At 36.7% G+C, this 20,693-nt stretch overlaps 1 protein-coding gene across 2 annotated transcripts in view; it reads right to left on the bottom strand.

The window, feature by feature from the left end:
- The window catches only part of EPB41L4B (erythrocyte membrane protein band 4.1 like 4B), a 247,617-nt gene that overhangs the window by 150,128 nt on the left and 76,796 nt on the right, over positions 1-20,693 (bottom strand). For both annotated transcript variants that reach the window (XM_036738343.1, XM_036738338.1), the window contains exons 3-6: positions 8,570-8,612; positions 6,274-6,352; positions 4,290-4,334; positions 1,702-1,754 (exon numbers count right to left, since the gene is read on the bottom strand). In XM_036738343.1, the coding sequence (XP_036594238.1) occupies positions 1,702-1,754; positions 4,290-4,334; positions 6,274-6,352; positions 8,570-8,612 (220 nt within the window). The remainder of the gene's footprint in view (positions 1-1,701; positions 1,755-4,289; positions 4,335-6,273; positions 6,353-8,569; positions 8,613-20,693) is intronic.

Genomic DNA, 20,693 nt, shown 5'->3' with positions numbered 1-20,693 from the left:
AAACCAAACTGGGGTGGCTAGGATCCTTTCTCTATGATATCTATAAAGCCAGTGACAATGAGCAGTAATCTAGAATTTTAAAGTTGTTATTGATTCAAAGAAAAAAAAAACTTCTGAGGAAAAGCTCAACTACATAAATACTAACCTAAGCTGATGTCAACTCTGCAAAATAAACACTACTTGGCTATCTGTATTTAAATGACTTTTCTTGTCTGGCTTTGTTTGCAAAGAGTTGCAGGATAACAATTAGTAAAGAAAAGAGAGAACAGGAAAATAAGGAAGAAGGAGGCCTGCTCATTTTTAATATTAGCTATTTGTGTAAGGAAATAATTTATTTATTTCATCCTTGCAAATTTTCAACTTTCCCATTTTTTAAAATGTAAAACAGTAGCAAGGCTACTCAATGTTTTATTCCTATCGAATAACTTCTATGTCTGCTCGCTTCCCCTGGGATTCCTACATCAAATTCCTTACCTTGCAATGCCTTATCACAAGAGTAACCTAATTGTCCAATGTCCCATTTTTCTCTATGAGTCTTCTATCTAGCCCTTACCCCCAAATGAGTTAATTTGGATACCTTTTTTTAAATATAAATCTTGATTTTTTTTCACACTTCGAATAAGAGTTTTAAGGAAAATTTATACCATCACCCACAGTGCATCCACATTAACATGCCAAATACTCATCAAATTGAAACCCTGTACTTTGAAATTACAGAATTTACAGAAACAAGAACAACAACATCTGTTTCTATTTGCTCTCATGTGTCAAAGGGGGCAAAATGGCCTAGCATTACTAACTTTCCACTACAAAATATTCCACTTTGGTACAAAGTAAGAATACTATTTTTGAATATCACAGAGAGATGAAATGCACTCCTTTTTTCATAATTATCAGGGAGACTAATTCTACTTCTACCTTCATAATGAAGGCAACTATAAATGTATCCCAATGGTTGGTCCTGTTTCTCTAAACTGAACATGACTATACTTTGATGTCTATAACACAATTTACATGAGCCTTTAATTACATCCAAATAAAATATGTGACTCTCTGATAGGAGAAAATTATGCACTAAAAAGGAATTAATCCAGTACGGTTAAAACACGGCAAAATATTTTCCTCATAATTAAAAAAAGATTCAGTGTTAAATTTAGAAACAGCTTTTCACCATAATAAAAGAGCAGATGATTAATATGCAAAGATGTAGAGGATCTGTGATGTCATTAGCATGGGGAATTCCTCAGGAGGGAAATTCTTCTATCACTGCAGAAAAATCACATCTTCCTCTATGACAAGACAGAGAGCACTTAGGATGTTCCTTGAGGAAGGTGAAGGTTAAATGACTTACTCAAGGTCATGTAACTAATAATTGTCAAAATCAAGACTGGAACCATGGCTAGAAGCCCTAACACTCTATGCATTTTGCCACTGCTTCTCATTAACCAGACGAATAGGCTAGAAAATGGATAGCTGGGATAGACACATTCCTTAACCTATTAGTGTATCTGTGGCTTTATTAATGAATATCAGGACTATTTCATTTGAAGTTAGAGGATTTTAATGATTGCACACACCAACATTTATCACCATAAACTATGGTACAAATATTTAATGGTAACATTAATGCCAGCAGACTCATCACTGCAGTATTATTACATACAATTTCTGAATGCAAATAACTTCCAAATGCTTTCCTACCTTGAAGACACAGGGCAGCTAGCTCCACAGCAGTCTCATATGGGCATTTCAATCTTCAAAGAAAAGAAATTAGCTCAGAATAGGCATCTTTCTTAAATGTACAAATAAAGAATACAATTACAATGAAATAGATTTTTTAAGTGTCTAAGAAAATCTGGATCACTATTTTTATTCTTTATTATATTCTATAGTCATATTTTAAAACAGAAACAACCAAACACATCAAACTATTTTAGGGTGTTTATTTCAGAATATGAAAAGCAATGTTTCATAATGCTTGGGACCCCATGAAATATTACAATCTATATGGCAGTGTCTATCCACTTCGTAAACAAAATTAGATAAAATTATTTGAGGGGATGGAAGATTATGGAATGTAATGTTGGAGGTTTTCCCCCCCAGTGATTTACTTGTTAAAGGGAACTCCCAACGAGGAAACTCCCTTTACATGAAGACTGGCAACTGTTCTACAACCCTTAGTCTTAAGAGAGTTGCCATAGCTGAGAAGTTATGTCCTGCTCAGGGTCACAGAGCCAATATGAGCCAGAGGCTGGATTGAAACCTGGGTCTTTCTGACTCTAAGAACATCTCTCTAGCTGCTAAAAATGTGGCCTCTCTAATATAATATTATTTCTTATTATTAAAGGAAAGTTTGCTATACACTGACTGACTCAGTTGTTTTAAAAGTAGAGTCAAGACCAGGGGTGGGGAACCTGTAGCCTCGAGGTCACATGTAGCCCTCTAGGTCCTCAAGCGTGGCCCTTTGACTGAATTCAAACTTCACAGAACAAATCCCCTTAATACAAGGATTTGCTCTGTAAAACTTGCACTCAGTCAAAAGGCTGCACCCAAGAACCTAAAAGGCCACATGTGGCCTTGAGGCTTTGGGTTCCCCACTTCTGGAAGACAATCAGTATTCTTTAATTAACTGTGTTCATTCTAAGTATTATTTCAGATGTGACAGTAATGTTTAGTCATACATAGGAAGAAATCTAAGTTTACTTTAAAGTGGGAAACAATTGTGGATACTTCAGATTTTTTTTTTCTATATTTACCAGATTTTCTACTCTTTCCTTTTGGTAGTATACATTTTGCTTATGTTTCAAAGAAGAAACTATAGTTAACAAGATTATTTGCAAAAAGATAACCCATGTCACCCTGAGGCCTCTTCCTTTCTGGAACCTAGCCAAATTCTGGGGCATGACTAAAAAACCCAAACCAGGAAAATAGGGTCCAACATGGAAAGGGGTGAGATGAACATCTCAAATCAAAAAGAGCCAATTTCATAGTTAAATTGTTTGGCATTTTTAGTACCTCTTTTTAACTTTATCAAGGTGTGAATAAAGAGTTAAATTAATGATCACCATTTTTCAATACTCACTTATTACAAGTTTGATCTTTTCATATGTACATTTTAGTTTCCTATCTTGTTTAAAGCACAAAAGTCCACCCTCTTTCAGAAATGGAAGGAGACTAACTGGTTTTGATGCTATTTAAAAAAAAAGCTCCATTTTCCAGCCTTTAGTCCATCAGCCTCAGGGCACTACATATAACCACTGGCCTAATATAGTTAAAATTGACCATATTTCTGACTGTCCTAATGCTTTGAACATGCAGAAGACAAACCTTCCCTTCCTACAGAATTGACTTTCATGGAAAAGGCAACAATAATCCATTTCTAATACTTTAAAGAGGCACTGTTAACAGCAATGCACATATATACACACAAAAATATATGTACATAACATCAAGGATCAAAGATTTGGGTGACATGGCTGAAAGAGACAAATACATGCATTATATAGTCTATTTATTCTATACTGCGAATTCCATTTGGCTTTCCTGAGTTTCAAAAGGTAACAGTAAACACTAAAATCAAGGATGAAATTGTATTCACTCTCCATACTAACAGTTATTTGGGTTTTTAACTATTAGTCAAAATTATTCACATACATTCTTAGCATTCATGCGATGGAAAGAACTAATTGAGTGCAGATGCTGAAAACATGAAATAATTATAAAACTATGATTATTTGGATTCATGTTTCATATAAAAGAGTACTTCATGAGAAATTGAACACTTCAGTACCAAAATATTTTAATAAGGTATTATTAAAACTCAGAGACTAAAAGAAATAATGCTAGAAATTAATTTTTAAGAGAGGAAAAGAAAACGGCGACATGAAAATCCTCTTTCTATTTGACTCAGGTAGCAACCCCTTTACATTACTTAAATGCAGATAGTGATGAATGGGATAGTTGTGTAAATACCTGTACCTGTATACATACTAATAATGTATTTTATGGAAAATAGAACAAAAGCCATCATGAATGGGTCAGTGATGTGATTAGAAAGACTAAGATATTTGAGTGCATGTCACTTTAAAAAGAATATATTTCTGGAAATAATTCAAGCTACAGAGTATTTTTTTAAAAAAGGAAATGATGATACAGCACAAATAATACATCACTTAATAAAAGCTAGTGGTTTTTTTTTTTATTTTGAAAAGGAACATGGCTAACAGAACTAAAACAATGCACATTATTACCTAGTCAGGGTTCAAAGTTTGTAATAAAAACATACTTACTTTCCTGAAAGAATGTCATGCCTGAGTTGTAATACAAACAGGTACCTAACAAATATATACAAAAGTTAACAAATAGTGTGGTCTTTCCAAGTTTCTACCATTCCCAAATTTCCCACCCCACACATTAAATCTTTATTGAACAATTTTGAACTATAAAGAGATATTCAAGCAAAATTTCAACATTTATAGAAGACTTTCCTCTATAGGACTTGTCTCCTGAAGTATGTGCCAGAATCTACTAAAGAAATGTGCATTTTACAGAAATCGCAAGATATTTGTAAGCTGTGGTATGGAACATTGTGCAGTCCAACAAGTATACCTCAAAATGTCCTTAAAGCTTGAGAAGAGAACCAAACACACAGGACAAAAAATATAACAAATATGTATGCAATTCTTCTAATAAAACAGCAAGACAGTGCACCTGTCCTGAAGTATCCTGAACCACCTACAATCTTCATTTGCCAGACCCATAAGAAAGTCTGAAGCTGACTTTGTAATTAGCAATTAAATTTTTTTAAGCATACACCAAAAGAAATGGCTTTGATTACTAATGGTGACATACATGAAATAAAAGATGGGGGCACCATGTAATGGGGAGGTAGCAGACAAATTAATATGAACATGTTTCACCAATGCTAAATGTTTCATGATTTCAATGATGTTTATATGCAACAGGTTTGAATGAAAGGGTTCCTGAGTAACTGGGTGAGGCATTTGAATAAATTTTTTTTTAGGAATTTCAAAATGAGAATGAGATGCAGACAAACCTTTTTCTGTACTCTGGATAAAAGAGAGATGGATGAAGAGTCAGTATTTTTAAAAGTGAAGTAAGGGGCAATATGTTTTGTGTTTTGTGGACAATGACTGAAGATATGGGTTGTTTGTTTTTTACCATTTCAAACGAGAGTTCAACCAACAATGAACTTTGCTTTTCATATTCAGGGAGACTATAAGGTTGACTATCAATGGGAAGCTACAAGTGATTGTCATACTGATTTCCAAATGTGAAAAATGAAGCTTCCAAGGTTAAAGTGTATGTGTATGTAGCAGGGGATGGGGGGGGGGGGGTCCTCAACAGGTGGATAACAACTGCCTGATCCATCTTGTTGACCGACCTCTTCCAGTTCCAAGATGGCCCACACCACTGTGGCCAATTCAGTAACTTTCACTTCCCACCCCATTTGATTTATATTGTCACTACTATTGCAGCTTTCTGCCAAGATCAAAAAAACAATGAAGAAATTAAAAAAACATTACATGCCAGAAAGGCAGTGGTGCCAGTACTAAAAGGGGGGAACACAATACTTGAAACATAATTTTTCTTGTGACTGCCTTCTGTCTTCACACTATCTCTGTTTTGTAAGAGAATTATGTATAGGAAATACATAGGAATATAGTAGGATTGGACCTGAAAAATAATCTAGTGGAGGAGTAAAAGACATTAATTCTTACAACGATGCTGGGAGCTCTCCAGAAACAATTGCCACAAATTTTTATTGCCACTTAAGGACTAAAGACTAATTTTTTTTTCTTTTTTAAAAGGAAGGAAAAGTATGCTCTCTCCCATAGGAAAAATTAAGGTATCTGCTAGAGAGTCCTCTTACTCGAAATAAATGGAGAAATTTGTGGCTGGGGAAAGTGCACCTGCTGCTAAGTTCTGTGAAATGAGATCCAAATTACTAGCACGATGAACTTATTTACATAAAGTCTCAGAAAAGTGAAAATGAGACAAGGAAATAGATCTCAGTCATCCTAGCCACCTGAAAGATGAGGCAGCAAAGACCAAATTGTTTAATGAAGTACAGACCCCCAACAGAACACAGGCAGAGAAGCAAAGTTAAGGTTACAGAGAAGACTGAGAGAGAGAAATCCTGGGATTCAACAGAAATGTAAAATAAATGACCCACCTAAAGCAAAAAAGAGGAGGCTAAAGAACATTGTAAATGTAATACAAATTTAGAAATATGTTTGGATCATGTCCTACCTTGTAAACTCTTCTCGAAGGTTGTTCGGTTCTGAAGAATAGTATTTAATTCGAAAGTGCAAAACGTAAGCAGATCCAACTACACATTTGGAGATGGTTTTCCCAAAGTGGGAAGATCACACAGTGACCAAAGGAAAAAATAAATAAGTTAAATCCTTAACATATTAGCCATTATATTAAAAAGTACAATAATAGAGAGGAAAAAAACCTAAGCAATAACAATTATTTCCCCCCCCCCGCCAAGCCTGATAAACATAATGGAAAAGGACATTGCTCTGGATTAAAGACAGAAGAGCTAACTGGTCTAGTTTTACAGAAAAGTCTTCTAAAATCGCATGAATTCTCACTTTCATCTCTGATCCTAAAATGTTCCAAATCAATACTAACTTGTCGCAAGGTATGTGTGAGATTAAAAAACATACATTAATACATTGTTGGCAAAGCTTTAAATTAGTTCAATTATTCTGGAAAGAAATGTAGAAGGAAATATAAGTGACTAAAATTTCTATAGACTTTGACCCAAAAATTACACTGAAAGGCATATTCTCTGAGGTGGTCAAAGAAATGTCCACATGTATATTAAAAAAACACATACAGGTATAGATAGACACGCCATGTGTGTTTGTATATTTTATCACATTTTGTGGCAGCAAAGAATCCAACTGGGAATGGTTAAACAAACTTTAGCATATGAATATAATGAATTATTACTGTGCTGTAAAATATATATGAAGAACTTAGAGAAACAAAGGAAGGCATACAGAGTGATGCAGAATCAAGTGAGCAGAAACAGAAAAACAATATATACAAGTACAACAATGTAAACAAAAAGACAAAAATCAACCTGAAGACTGCATAATTGCAATGATCAAACTGTGCCTCAAAGAAGAATTGGGGAAATGCAACTTGTCTCCCTTCAGTGTAGTGGTGGGGAAAATACGTGCATAAAATGTTATATATACTGTCAGACACAGTCAGTTTTGCCAAATTCTTTCTTTTTTTTACTTTAAAACCTTTGTTCTAAGGGATGTTTATTGTGTAGGAACGTTATATTTGGAAATGAATGTGATATGAAAATTTGAGTCACCAATTTAAAAATGTTTTTAAAGGGAAAACTGAAGTAGGCACAGAAAAGGCATCATAGACTCTGGAGCTATGGGTAATTGAAGTTCATTTAATCTAAACCCTTCATTTTGCAAAAGAGAAAGCTGATGCAAAAAGAGGTCGAGTGACTTGCTAACAGTCCCTTATTTCCTTCCTCCTTGCTTAATATCACAATGATAATAAAAGACCAGGATTCAAACCCAGCTCCTTCAACTCCAAAGAGTTCTTAATAAGAAGAGCTTAGGCAATAGTTCATAATAGCTAATATTTATACAATAGTGCTTAAAGGTTTGCTAAGCACTTTACAAATGTTAGTGCATTTAATTCTCATAATAATTCTGGGAGGTAAAGGGCAATTATTATCCCCATTTTACACATGAGGAAACTGGGGCAAATAGGTAAGTGACTAGCCCAGGATCACACAGTTAATAAGTATCTGACACTGAATTTGAACTCAAGTCTTCTGACTCCAGATCCCAGCACTTAGCCCACTGCACCACCTCACTGCCTACAGGGACCACTTCTTTAATGCTATACAATATTGAGGACAACTTTCAACAGCATACTATGAATACACTGGGGAGAAGAAGAGGGAGGATAAGGAAGATAATGTTTTGAAGCTTATGAATACAATTGAATCATATTTATAAATACTTTCTGGAGAATCAATCTTCGGAAAAACTATTGAAGTAATGTTCAAAGTCTTCACTGGTAAAATGAGATAGATCAGGTCCTATATAGCTATAGGTGTTTATGATTCTGCTTTACAGACAATATGCTCTAAGGGACCTTCAAAAAATAAATAAGACGTGGGCAAGTACTAAATGCAGGTGACTAGATGACATTTCACTGTATATTCATGAAACAAATTTTCTGAATATTGCATGAATCATTGTTTTTCCCTACCAGGAGTGTATGGTTGGAAACCTTCAACTATAGTTAAGCTTCTTTATAAATGAGAACATTCTGATCTTTTAAAGACTATCTAAAATTTTCCACACTTGGACTTTAACAACTTTTGGCCAACTTGGAAATCTTTGAATTTTTAATTTAAAATTAATTCTGCCTTCAAGTGGTTTCAGATTTAATATTTAATAAAAAATATAACAACTCAAATGTATAAGACAAGATGCTTTAAATTAATGCCAAAGAAAATGAACACAACAAGTAACTTTCATCTGGGGTTACTTACTTTTCATTTGCTTCTTAATAGGTTTTGAATGGTCCAGCCAGTGCTAAAAGAAAGAAAATGTTTATTAAGGCCTAATTCATCAGAAACATGATGCAACTCAACATAATGTAAACCTACTTCACCAAAGACATTCAATATTCCATAGATGATTGTATTGCAATGACTTTAAAAGTTTTAAAATTCTTTATTTCCTTCTAACAGATGGACCTGAGTGCTTGCAAGTTTCAACAGGTGTTTACTTTTTACAACTGAATTTCCCAAAATTGAGAAACTTGGGAATCCACTGCTTTTCCTTCTGAAATGAAACCTAAGCATTCCAAAGGGGTTCCAACAAATCTCCCTACTCTAAATACAATTTTTTCCTTAGTACTGCCAAGGGTAAAGAGGCAAGCTGTTACGAACTTATGGTAATAACATTACTGCCATCTTTCTCTGCCCCTCCCTACCCCACAAACCATAAAAGGTATCAAATGAAAATTCATGGCACCTCTATATTTCTGTGAATCGGGAAAGAAAAAGTCTAATTGAGACCTATGTTTCACACAGAAGGACTAAGGTTTAAACTGCCTGTGCCTTGCCTAAGATTTTTTTTTAACATGATTCAGTAATATATTTTTACTTTCAATATAGTTTTCTCTTCCCTAGTTAAACGGTTTCATGTGGGATTTTTTACTGGCTGTTCCCCCATGCCTGGAATGTTCTCTCTTCTCATCTCCACCTTCCCTGGCTTCCTTCAAGTCTCAGCTAAAAACTCAACCTCTATACACTTTCTTGATCCCTCTTAATGCTAGCATCTTCTGTTTCAATTTAGCCCGTCTACCATGAGTGTATATATACATAGATGTTTCCATGCTGTCTCTCCCGTTAGACCATGAGCTCTTTGAGGGCAGGGACCCAGAACTTAGGACAGCGCCTACCCAAAAATTACAAAGAACTCTTCAAATAAAAGTTTCCATTCAAGTAATATCTAATAACTAGCATTTATATCTTCTTTTCAGGTTTGCAAAGCATGGTATATTTGTTAGTTATCTCCTTTGTGTCCTATCCACAGATTAGCATTAACAATGTAATTTCTACTGAAATACATTTTGGAATGTTAAATTTCAAACTTATTCTTTACAAAAGGAGGAAAATAGGGTCCTGTTTCTAACTCCCTACCCACCCCCAAACACTTTGGATGTTGTAATTCAAAGTTAGAGTTCTATTTGCCAAAGAAAATAACACAGGTGAGGACCAGTCACACCATCTGTTATTCGAAAAGGTTCCCAACGAGCAAAAAAAAAAAAATGGGTGTTTTGAAATGATGAACCACAATATGACTATTACCAATGTAGTCTATGAAACCTGATTTTAAAAGTCTATAATCATGAATCCATTATCTATAATACATTTACTGCTTCTACATTTTTAGTTCCTTCTATCCCTTCAGAGAAAACACAGCAATAAGTGTGTTGTATGTGTACACACACACACACACACACACACACACACTTGACCCTGTAAGGGTCAGATACTTGAAGACAACTCTGTATAACATAAGGGGTCAGGGAAGGGAACAAGTATTTATTAGGCACCTACTATGGGCCAAACCAGGTGGTGCAGTGGAAGGAGCACCTGGCCTAGAGTCAGGAAGACCTGAGTTCAAATCCAGCCTTACACACTTCCTTGCTGTGTGACCCTGGGCAAATCACGTAACCCTGGTTTGCCTCCATTTCCTCATCTGTACAATGAGCTGGAGAAGGAAATGGCAAATCACTCCCAGTATCTTTGCTAAGAAAACCCCAAATGGGGTCATGAAGAGTTGGACTGACTGAAATAAAGGAACAACAACATACGCCGAGCACTATGCTAAGAGCCTGTCCTGACAACAACCCTAGGAGATTCAGGTACTCTTATTAACATTCCCATTTTAAAGGTGGACAGAGGTTCAGTGTCTGGGGCCAGATTTGAATTCAGAGGCCCAGCACTCTCTCCACTGCGTGGATTAGTTATAAGACAACAGATGAGCATGCTGACAGCAGTTGAAGCAACTGATAGCAAAAAGGGTAGAATTATAAAAAGTAGAATAAGGGTATTTTTTTTAAAAAAATATGCTTTCTAGCATTTTAAACTAGTAGTCCATAGACATTGGGTACAGAGATAAATAACCCTAATCACTGAAGTGACTGCAACTCAATTCAACAGGCATTATTTTAAATGCCAGTAATGCAAGAAGCCTGGTAAGAGATACAAAGACTGACAGGAGAGAACTTTAGTCCTCAAGGAATTGAATTCTATTTGGGACTGAGTGGGAATTCAGACTACACACAAATAAATATAGTACCAGGAAAATGAAGGAAGGAGAAAGCACGAACAACTGCGGGAATCAGTGAAGGTTCTGAGGAGAAGCAGTACTTAAGCTTTTGAGGGAAGAAAAATATTCTTAATGGTGGACATGGAGCAAGAGGGCATCCCAGGTGTGTGCGGGTGGTGGCCATGGGAGGGGGTGGGCTGGGGGGACGGCTTGTATGAGTGAATGAAGATGCCCACTGGAATGCCAACTTGGGCGAATAGCCAGCAATCCAGTTTGGCAGGAACAGAGAGTTTGTGAGGAAGAATAGTATGAAATAAGGCTGCTCTTAGGTAGGTGGGAACCAGATTGTAGCAGGTCTTAAATGTCAAGCAAAGGCCTTTTTTTTTTAAAATATCCCATTGGCACTAAGGAACCACTTTTTTTCTTTTTTAAAGCAAAAGGACAAGATCAGATATACGCTCCCAGAAGGTTATTTTGGAAGCTGGGGAAAGGATGCACTCACTGGAGAGGGGAGAGGTAATTGTCTTCTTCACAGCTCTGAAGGTCATCTAGCTTCTTGTTTTAAGAAAAAAATCACCACAGGCAGCTCATTCCATTTTTAATTGGTAATATTATTATGAAGTTTTTTTCCTTGAACCAAAATCTGTCTCTTTGGAACTCCCACTGGTCCTAGTTCTGCCCTTTAGACCTACAAAGAATAAACCAATTTGCTTACTCTCCAAGAGCCCTTCAAATATTGTACTTCCCTGGAGAATAGTTATTTCTTCTTTGGGACCACGTACAAGATTCCTGTAGCTGACATGAAAAGGGTGATGATGGCTTCTACGGCACAGTGTAGCTTCTGTAACTCTGCCATTCTCAGGGGTGCATGAATTGTATGTCACAAGTCTTTTCCAGGCTAGCAACCCTAGTTTCCCCATTACATAGTTTCAAGTTTCCTCCTCTAGATTCACTGTGATTTCCCATTGTACTTTTTAAAATGTAGTGTAAAACTAAGCAGAAGAAGAAAAAAAAGTAGTCTGGCCAATATAGAGTACAAGCCTCAAAGAATGACTTGTGGAGCGGCACACAGCTGTTGAGGCAACTAAATGCCATATTAGAGAATACTGGGTCTGGAGTCAGGAAGACCTGAATTCAAATGTGATTTCGGATACTTCCTAGCTGTGTGACTCCAGAGCAAGTCACTTACTGCTATTTACTTCAGTTTCCTCATTTGTAAAATGAGCTGGAGAAGGAAACAGCAAACCACTCCAGCGTCTTTGCCGAAAAAACCCCACATGGGGTCATGAAGTGTCCAGCACAACTAAATAACAACACGGCTATTAAGTATCAGAGGCCGAATCTGCCTCCAGATTTTCCTTACTCCAAATAAGCACTTTTTCTAAGTAGGCTACATTTTCCACCCCATTCTGGATACCATACTTCTCTTAATGCAGCAAAATGAAACACTGATAACTCATTCAAAACCTCATGTCTTTTTTTTTACATTAACTGCTGCTACAGAAAATACACTATCATCATCATTACCATTATTACAATGCTCTCAAGCTGGTTACGTCTGTACCTTCAGATGGGGAACTGTTGCTACCTTAGAGCAAGGGTCTGCAAACTACGGCCTAGGGCCAAATAAACACAGACCACCACATGTTTTTGTACGGCTTGACAGCTAAGAATGGCCTTTATATTTTAAAATAGTTTTACTGTATTTAAAAGTATAACAGCCTTTCTTAACACACAGGCTATATGAAAATAGGTGGTAGGTGGGATTTAATCCCTCCCCCACAGTTTGCCAGACCTCTGTCTTAAAGAGTATCCTGTCCACTGAAGGCTAGTTCTCCTTTATCTTTTATTTATTTTGCTGATTTTTTTTACCATAAGTAAAAACTTTACATTTTGTCTCCAAAATTTTTGTTTATCCCTGAAACTTGTCAAGATCTTTTCTGGACCGTGATTCTTTTTTTCTCCTGGCCTTGTCTCATCCTCAGATGTGATTAAATAGACCTTCTTTATCTTCAGTCAAAATGTTGGTGAGGATAGGATCTGTCCTAGCACCCTGTCAGATTTCACTAAAGCCTTCTCTCCAGGCTGATTAAATCAATATTGCTGGGGTACAGTTCCATCAACTTGGAATCCGCTTTACTAGCAACCAGATCACCAACTATCAACCACAGCACAATTCTCCTTCTTGTTAAATTCAGTTCAACTACCAATGGGCTAAGCACTGCAGATAGGAAAAAAAAAAGCAAAAGAGGGTCTCTGACCTCAAGGAGATCACAATCTAATATTCATAAGGATATTATGAAAACCTTTAGAAAATGCCTTCCTGAAATGGAGGTACATTCTGCCTACAGCAGAATGTACCTCCTGACCCACTCACCTAGTAACTTTATCAAGAAAGGAAATGAGGTTACTTTGATTTTACACCATCTTTAAAGAACCTTTTCTGGTTCCTGTAGATCAGTTTCTCTTTCTCCCAGTTTACTAATAATTTCAGAATTTTGCTAGAGATTGATCTTAAACTTACCCACGACCCATCATTTCAGAATTCAATTCCCCCTTCTCTCCAGTCACCAACAAAAAAGTGTATTTCTGTCAAATATGTTCACAAACATGGTAAAGAGTATAATAATGCATTTGTAAAGGTTGGTGTCACTGATTTGCTAGCATGGCCCCTAAAAGAAGTGGGTCATTTCCTTTGAGGCACTCTGCAATTCTAATTCTTCTGTCATACACAATACCTGCAGGGACTGAAAGAATGGCATCTGCAAAGCATGTTCCCAGAGATTGGTTATTTCTTAGGGACATGCATGAGATTCCTGTAGCTGACATGAAAGGGATGATGAAAGCTTCTATTGCAGAATGTAGCCTCCAAAGCTGTCTTACAGATGCATGAAGTATAATGAGTAATAAAGGGCGTGAAATAGATATTTTCCTACAATAATAAACTTTTTATTAAAATGACAATATAGTCTCTCTTAGTGATCTTGTTTGCTCATATGGGTACATAGAACACTTCTACAAAGAATATTTCCAAACACATGTATGTATAATAATATACTGGATACATATATTATATTAAATCTAAATATATGACTATTTTGTATTTATATGTATATGAACTGTTATATGATCAAACAAATATAACTATAACAAAATTTAAAGGAAAGAGAACAGCTCAATATACCCTGCTGACTCTAGACTCTACTTATCAACCTCTGTTTAATTACGTTTCGAAAGAAACATACAAGAATAATTTTTTTTAGCATTTAATTTAATTTAGCATTTAAAGTTCTCATTAATTTACATGTTTTTTATCTTTCCTCAGGCAGGTACCATATCTTATTAGTAATGATCATAAGTCATGTTTATAGGGGGCTTTAAAGTTTGCAAAGAACTTATATATATATGTATATATATATATATTATTGCATTTAAGCCCCCCACAACCTTTTAAGGTAGGCACTACAGTTATTATCGTCCTCAAAGCACAGATGAGAAAAATGAGGCCCTGACAGGCAAGCGGTAGTCACATGGCAAATGTCAGTGGTGTGATATGAACATAAGTCTTCCTAACTATAGCATCCTACCCACTATGGAACACTGTCTCCTCCCAATAACAAATTATTGAAAGGAGCTTAATTTTAAGGCAAATGAACAGGTTTAGGGACCCAGGATTTTAGAAATGGATGTACCCGCTGACCCACTAGGAGATACTAATCTCAACAAAAAAAAATGTGGGTAGGGTTCAAGTTATATTAATTAGATTATGATAAAGATCATTTTGAGGTAGATGCCTAGACCTAGTCTCTTCCAATTAACTGAAAAGGGTTATGGTTACGATTTTAAGGAGGATAAATAACCTTAGTCTTCTTTTTTTTTATATAAAGCCTAGTAAGGACCATAATATAGATTTATAGCTATAGAGCTAGAAGGGACATCGGAGGCCCAAGTTAGCCCCTCATTTTCCAGATGAAGAAACTGAGAAGAAATATGTATTGGTAACTAAGGTGGGACTTTTTTTTTTTTTACTGTTTTCTCTTTTAGAATGTTTAAGCAATCAAGTGCCTTTGATTAAGTCTTACTAGGTGCAAAGCCCCAGGCCCACACCTTTTTGTTGATTAGGTGTGAAGCCTTCTGGCCCTAAAAAGGGTATATAAACTCAGAGGTTAGCATTTTGTTTGCGGCTCTCATTCACTGGAAGAGTGTTGGTGTGGAGACCTCTGGGTAGCTGTTGTTAAGAGCCCCCCTGGCTTTGGAAAACCCGGATGTTGGTGCTTCTCCGGTAACTATGTATATTGGGATTTGGCTAAACAGAAATGTTGATCTGTTTATACTGTCTCTGTTTGTAACCCCTGTTTGTATTTGCTCTGAAGTTCAGGGTGCTGGCTTTTCCCCCTGAATTAAGAGAATGATATATGCATGTTTGATTAAAGTGAGATTGTTAACCCCTTAAAGTTGCTTTCCTTAGAGAAGCAGATCAAAGAACCTGTGCTGGCAGCTCTTGTTGGGTCTTATACCCCTACAGCAGCTGCTAGCCACATTGTCGTTACAAAATACTATCATAAAATGCCTCTAAGAAACTGATATTACCTGCATACTTCTGGCTATGCACAATGGTTATTGGTTCTAGGTTAACCACTAAAGAAACTTCGAAAGGGATCCACCCACCTTGGGTAAAGGTAAGAAAATAAGCATTTATTAAGCACCTACTATGTACCAGATATTGCACTAAGCAGTTTACAAATATTATCTCATTTGATCCTCATAAAAATCCTGGAAAGGAGGATTTTTTTTAAAAAAATCCCATTTCACAGTTGAGAAAACTGAGGCATGGGGCAGCTAGGTGGTGCAGTGAGTAGGGCACCGGCCCTGGAGTCAGGAGGACCTGAGTCCAAATCCAGCCTCAGACACTTGACACACTTACTAGCTGTGTGACCTTTCGCAAGTCACTTAACCCCAATTGCCCTGCCTTTCCTCCTCCCCAAAAAAAGAGAGAAAACTGAGGCAAAGAGAAGCTAAGTAACTTTCCCAGCAGGAAATGTCTGAAGCTGAGTTTGAATTCAGGTCTCCTTGACTTCAGGCCCAGTGCTTTTATCCACTGTGCCAGACTACAAGTTCTAGTCTGAAGATGGTGACACACTAATACCTCAAAGCACTTCCTTAGGCCAAACAATTTTGATTTTATAGATAAGGGAAAAGACTCAGAGAAGGGTATGAATTACTCTCCCAAGGTCACATAGCTAGAATGAGTTGGAGGTGTGACTCAAAACCCAGTCTCCTGACTACAAATGCACTGCTATTTCCACTTCTACCACCTCTGTGGAAGATGGCTCAACATACTCTGCTGTGCCCAGACTGCAGAACAGAAAAGGTCAGTCTGTAATTCAATTAGGTGATAGAACAAGAAGGCCCGAAGCACTGAAAGAATTCTAAAAGGCCAATGAACTGTTGGTGAAGTTGTGAACTAATCCATCCATTCTGGAGAGCAATCTGGAACTATGCCCAAAGGGCTATAAAACTTTACATATCCTTTGCATACCAACAATACCACTGGTAGGTCTATATCCCAAAGAGACTGTGAAGGGGCGGGGGAGCTACTAATACAAAAATATTTATAGCAGCTCTTTTTGTGATGGCTAAGTATTAAAAATCAAGGGGATGCCCATCATTTGGAGAATGGTTGAACAAGTTGTGATATATGAGTGTGATGGAATATTAGTGTACTATAAGAAATAAGCAGGATGATTTCAGAAAAACCTGGAAAGACTTACATGAACTGATGCAAAGTGAAGTAAGCAGAACCAGGAGAACACTGTACACAGTAACAGCAATACTGCACAATGAAGAACTGTGAATGGCTTAACTATTCTCAGCAATACAGTGATCCAAGACATTCCCAAAGGATTCATGGTGAAATATGCTATTATCCACCTCCAGAGAAAGAACTGATACCATCTGAATACAGACTGAAGCATACTATTTGTCTCTCTTTCTTCCATTCATTTTTTGAGTCTTCTTGTACAAAATTACCATCATGGAAATGTTTTACATAACTGCCCATGTATAACCTCTATCAAACTGCTTACCATCTCAGAGAGGGGGAAGAGAGGAAGGTAGGGAGAGATAGAATCCGGAAACTCAAAACTTTAAGTTAAAAATCGTTTTAACATGTAATTGGGGAAAATACTATTTTTTAAAAAGGCTGTTCAGGTTTTACACAATTCAAATAACATGGCTTAGTTTTTGAGGTTTCCATGGTGAAGTAGAATATAGTTCTTCACTCATGCTACTCTGGCCCCAAGCTGACACTTAGCATGGTGGAAACTGGTTATCATTAAGTTACTTGAAGATGCTGACAAACAGTATGGCATAGCATTTTTCTTTTTTTTTTTTTTTTTACAAAAGAGATGTGGCTCCAGTGAAGATCAATGGGTGGCTGAATCTCCTGTATTCATTTTCTTACAAATATATACATAAGATCTTTCCTGAATAGTAAATATTTTTACAAAATGAGATACGTGCTACATCTCAGAAGGATGACCATAAGCTAGTACAACTAAAGAAGCATCTCAGCCCTTCTTTTCTCAAATACATCCCAAAAGTTTCTATGTTTTATGAGCACTGGAGTCATGGTTCGGAGTTTTACTGGCTAGTGACATGCTTGACCAGATTTTGGTTTGTCAACTGGCTAGGGAGACTTCCTGGGCAAAAAATTTCTGAGTAAAGGAGGATGAAGAGGTACTCTGACATTAGGAAAGTGGTACAGACTACACACGCCTGCTCTAGAAAATTGAGATTATGAGGCTGAGAGAGTGGCCCTAGAGTCACAGGATAGAATCTTATCATTGATGGGATTTGGGGACAGGAGGTCTTATGTGACCTCAGGAAGGATAATATTGGTTTTCATATGAGGATGTCTTACTTTTCAACGAATCTGGTATCCACAAAAAGTTGGCAGAAGCTCTGGGGTTGATTATCTGATGAGTAAACATCATCTTCCCTCACACCATATGGGAGCCCAAAATGGAGACACAGATTGGTGTTTCTGGATGTCGATTTCAAATATTCCCTCCTCAGAAGATGAAGGCAAGCTATGTCCTTGAGATTTGAGACTCAGAGGCTCATATCTTTTATGATTCCAATTTGACAGATTTTTTTTAAAAAAAATTCACTGATTTCCTGACATAATATAATCTTCCTAGAAATTAAGTAAGGTTGTAACGTAGACTGCTGTAGCCAGGTTTAATGAGGAGTCTAATCACTTTCTTATTTCTGTGTCACTTTTAAGCCTACCACTTCACTTGTTCCTTATTTACTTTGATGATCCCAAACTAGCATTTTCTTTTTCTTTAATACAATCTCTCATTAATTAGCTCAAGTACCACCCTAGTCCATTAAGTGCTTAATGAACTGAAGAAACAACATTTCCCAATAGTAATTACTCTTATTTTAAATATTTAAGTAAACAGTAAAACACAATTTATTAACAAATAAAAACAATTATAAAGCACGTATATATTATATATATATATATATATATATATATATATATATATATATATATATATACATATATATATATATATATAAAACCATTTACAATATTTAGGCTCTAGAAGTGATAACCAGAGTCCTGTCAAACTTTCAATATAATAGTAAATGATTCCTCTTGACTTGTAGGGAAATGTAGTCTTCTACCATTCAGGTCACTCTCTATACTGATTAAGATCTCTTTAGAGTCTTTTTCATATGTCTCAAGGTAAGAGTTAAATTCAGCCTCTTAGAAAACAAATAAAGCTAATCTTTTTCTCCCTTTCAGCCATCAGAGTAAATATCCCTTCAGCTTCCTTCAAGTTCTTTATATTTGAGTATAACATAACACCTAAGACAATTCAGATGAGGAAAGAGTTTCACTTCACCTTCTCCCTCCTGGAGACTCCCTACATATTCTACATAGATTACAGATAAAACATACTTTCTCCCTGACTCCACAGGAAGAACACTTCAGAAAGACACTTCAAACTGCTTCTCCTAACATTACATTTGGCTCTTAAAGCTATAGTAATAGTATCTGTAATCAATAGAAGAGACAAAAGAAACTTACTACACATCCATTACCAGGAGGCAGCACTGCATAAAGGAAGGAGCCAGTGCTACAAATCCAGAGATTTGGAATGAGATGACCAAGATTCAAATTCCAGCTTTGCTACTTATAAGCCTCTCTTAGCTTTACTTTCCCCCTCCATAAAATGAAGGTGTTGGCTTAGATGATTCCTTGGGACCCTTCCAGTTTTAAATCCTATGGTTTGCTTATGAATGTACTGAGGAATAAGGCCATACATGTAAAACAGGGATTAGTGATGGTGACAGGGTCTAGCTCCACCTGTGAGGCATCTTCCATTAAGGATAATGAAGCTTTAGAAATAAGATTCCAGGAAAGAGGAAACTGGAACACTAGCAGTTCTGATAACTAACAAAAAGTGGCAGGACTCTGATTTGTCAACACCAAGAAGAGAAATACAGATTACAGGTCAGATTCTAGCATGAACAAACTGGAAAAACAAGTCCAAGTCACAGTGTGGACTTAGAAAGTCCTTATGACCTTTAATAAAAGAGAGTTTTTAAACATTCCTGATAAAAAGAACAGAGCTCAGGAGAAACTACAAAACAAAAATACAAAAAAGAAAAAGGTAAATACATCTAGGCAATTGGAAGATATTAAACACTGATGAAAGTGTTAAGGGAAGGAGAAATAAATGTCCCTTCAGGATCCAAATGTCTTCAAGGGTTGCAAAAGGAGTTTAATAAGACAAAAGAAATTGGCAACAGAAATCTTAAGACCAATGGCACTGCTTCAGTTTTCTAAGGACTCCCCAAATATGCTCCCACTTGTGTTGGTTTGTGGTCATCATCTTTGGAATTATCTACTTTGCTGACTGTGGCTATGAATGCCACCTGAAGGATTCCTGCCTTCTTTTCTGAACATTCAGTGAACTGGTGATTAAAATGAATAAAGGTGTTTAAAGTCCCTATAAACCCTGGGACACGACAGCTTAGACCAGTTCCTTTAAGACAGAGAAGTTCACATGTAGTCAGAAATAGAGGAAGTTGACTGGTTTACCCCACCCCATATTATGGAATGTCAAGGAAACTCTGTGGTATAGCAGAATGCCATGGCCACCTTAATCACATGTACATACATTTCTGTCCAAAGCTGTACCTAAGGATTCAACTGACTTGTCCACTTGGCCCAGGACCAAACTACTGCTCTTAAAACCAGGGAATCCAATCATGCGCCCTCACACAGGCTTAGGTTTTGGTTCACCCAACTCCATTCAGAGTGAAAGAGGCAGGGACAAGAGGTACAGGTGAGCAAGTGCGCTATTTTATGAAGCTGTGCTGATTCTCTGGCCTTCCATGATCTGGCAAAGACTCAGCTGACAGGAGGAAGAACAAGAGCCAGAAACAAGTTTGTACATATAATATACACCACAGCACACAGTGCACCCTGGTGAAGTGATAGGATTCTGAACTGTTATCAACTCTCATATGGAAGAATTGAGCTGTGAGTAAAGATGGAGTAAAATAAGGTCAATAAACACAAGCAGGTTGTGGATTATAAAGCAGGCAAAGGACAATGAGACTGGCCACTCTTCTATGAAGACAGGAGAAAGTAAGCAAGGGTCATTTTCTAAACTACAAAGCAAATAATAAGGGGCATGCAGGGATGATGAGTGTGGTAAAGAATGGGCAAACAGCGAACTAGAGAGAGGCCTGGGACAGTGACTGTGGTCACACATGCACTTGCCTCCGACAGGTGTAAATTAGGAA

The sequence above is a fragment of the Trichosurus vulpecula genome, chromosome 1 (genome assembly GCF_011100635.1).
Source record: "Trichosurus vulpecula isolate mTriVul1 chromosome 1, mTriVul1.pri, whole genome shotgun sequence".
NCBI classification, from domain to species: domain Eukaryota; kingdom Metazoa; phylum Chordata; class Mammalia; order Diprotodontia; family Phalangeridae; genus Trichosurus; species Trichosurus vulpecula.
This window is presented reverse-complemented; position numbering and strand designations above follow the sequence as displayed.